The sequence below is a fragment of the Aphanomyces invadans genome (genome assembly GCF_000520115.1).
Source record: "Aphanomyces invadans strain NJM9701 unplaced genomic scaffold supercont1.82, whole genome shotgun sequence".
Lineage (NCBI taxonomy): Eukaryota > Oomycota > Saprolegniomycetes > Saprolegniales > Verrucalvaceae > Aphanomyces > Aphanomyces invadans.
In genome coordinates, this window is record NW_008580227.1 from 14628 (window position 1) to 17178 (window position 2551).

General features: G+C 50.8%; 1 protein-coding gene across 1 annotated transcript; it reads right to left on the reverse strand.

The window, feature by feature from the left end:
- Nucleotides 1-396: 396 nt before the first annotated feature.
- H310_14695 (hypothetical protein) lies at nt 397-933 on the reverse strand (the record flags this gene model as incomplete). Its single annotated transcript, XM_008882599.1, has 2 exons — nt 397-617; nt 675-933. 2 exons carry the CDS (start codon nt 931-933, stop codon nt 397-399), a joined length of 480 nt encoding a protein of 159 aa, XP_008880821.1.
- Nucleotides 934-2551: the final 1618 nt, after the last annotated feature.

The window sequence follows — 2551 nt, forward strand, 5'->3', positions numbered from 1 at the left end:
ATTTCTAGAAAGCGAACATTCTCGTAGTCTAGCTTAACCTCGGCTTAATCAATCACTTTCCACTTTGCCGACGCTGTCAAGAAAGTGTGCAAAGACACCGTGGTCGAGTTCCTCATGGACCAGAGGAACGTTGAGACAGTCGCCGGCTGTGGTGATGCCACAGCCAAGCTTAAGTCGTCTGACGAAATTACCACCCTCCTCTTTGTTGCCAAACAACGCTATAGCCAGGACCAACACAATTCTGGTCAAACATTTCTCTAGTGCCTCCACCTGAACGGCATGCACTCCTTGAGGGCCAACTGGTATGTTCGTTGGTGTGCACTTGCAGAGAATATACGTTGTAGTTGCCGCCCTACTGGACAATTGACCAGGGACCGTCGTCGGATGAGGCCGCGATTACGACGTCGTGATTGGATCACTCTCGTTGTTGAACTTCATGGCACCTGCCAACCAATGTGGCGACTTGACGTCGCCTTCCGTGTTCGAGAAGACGGTGCAATAGTACAAGTTCGACGAAGCCAGGACGATCGACGAGGCAGGGGTCCATTTATTGAATTGCTCGGCGAAATTGACAATGGCGATGCGTTCAAAGTTTGACTCGGTGCAGTCCGGCAAGCCTACAAATCAGCCATGAGCCCCCAATTGCGATGCCCCCCATCAAAGTAGTTCCGTACCTTTGACAGAAGGACATATAGTGACTCGCAGCCACGAGTTACGGGGTACCTCTGACGTGTCCATCGAAAAAGCAACATGGTCGACGATACGCCCATCTGGGGCGCTCGCGTCGTCCGCGGTCGGGGGGCTGCGGAATCGCACGGCACCGCCGTGATTTTTCGTGATGAAGTCGGACCAGGCACGCAAGGCGGGGTCGTTGCTGTCAAACACGACTTTGGACGCGACGGCGACGTGAACGAGACCGGCAAGAAACTTCATGGCAGGGGAAATGTTGAAATGAGTAGTGAGCCACCCATGGCCCAATGGGGTGTCTAACCAAATGCACTGCGACCGTGTCGCAATAGCCCCAGTCGTCATGACTGGAGAGTCATGACTGGAAACACAATGTGCAATCTTGAACGTTAGGCCCTGGGATGTCCCATACAATTGCGTCGGTGCTACACGCTTCGGACACGTACTTATGAGACGTCATGAAAAATACTCGTGAAAGTGCGATTTCATTGTGGTTATTCCACTTCAACGAGTGGCATGGTCTAAAGGCGTACCTGCCGCCTATTCCGACGAAAAGATCGGGCGTTCGGTGGCACGCACGAGTGGGGCTCGCTCCTCCCAAGGCCACCGCCTTCGGGAAATTCTGGGTATCGACTTTCGTAGATTTTTTGGACCAATAAAACTTCCCAAATGCATGTCGACTGAGCGCTCATGTTGTTCTTTTGTTTCGAAAATTGGTTATTTAAAACAAGAAATTGTCGTTTATGAAGCTCACAGGACGTTTCAGGTCAAACGGTGGCGATATTTGGCGGGCGACGGTTAGCCCGACGCGAGCCGTCCTGGGGGTAGTGCGCTTGCTCGTTCCGTGCTTGGCCCGAAAGTGAGACAGACTTATGTGATGCCACCGTCACCTTCAAGTGAGTATATTAAGTAGACATTATACACGACCCTCCCCTTCAGATCTGCTTCGCATCTCTGAGCCAATTCCAACTCGATTCCATTAATGTACGATATAATAGGCTGATTTTGCAAGTAAGATCCACAAGATTTTCCCCACAAGTTTTCACATCAAATTTCACAGGAATATTCTTGTGGGGATTTGATTTTGCCACAGGAAAATTGATACTTCGAAGCAGTTGTCAAGTTCACCTTGGATGGAAGACGAACTCCCAATCCTGTTGCCACTGATGGCTGTGATCATTGAGCACCTTGCTCAGGGCACACGCGCGATAAGCATACCAAAGGCTCGATTCGACTTCGCCACGCAGACGGAGGCTGACTGCCTGTTCAAGTTCCGTTTCAACAAGAGCGAAATCCCCGAGCTCGTGCACCTCCTCCGCTTGCCCGACCCTGTCATCACTGCTGGGAGACACAAGGTCAGTGATTGTATTGTTTGGATCTTCTTTGACTTTTTGTTTGGTATAGCGTATGCATGCCTTGAAGTACCAAGCCGTCACCTCTCCAGATGGAATTATCGTCCATTTGCATGGACCTGAACCTGGTTCGCGCCACGATGCGTATCTTTTGGCGCGCAGCAATCTGGTAGGAGAACTGTATAGTAGGCTGTGTGTTGGCGACAAACGATATGTTATCTACGGAGATCCTGCCTATGGGACCAATGATGTAGTCATATCTGGGTTCAAGGGGGCGTCACTGGACGTTCATGAAGCTGAATTCAATCGGCAGATGAGCGCCGTGCGTGTGAGTGTTGAGTGGGGATTCGGTATTGTCCGCCAGTTGTGGAGATTTGTAGACTACAGGGGCAATCAAAAACTGTGGTTGCAGGCTGTCGGTGTGCAATATACTGTAGCCGTTCTCCTCACAAATATTCACACTTGCATGCGACGCGGCAACCAAGTGTCCTCCTACTTTGGCATTTTGCCTC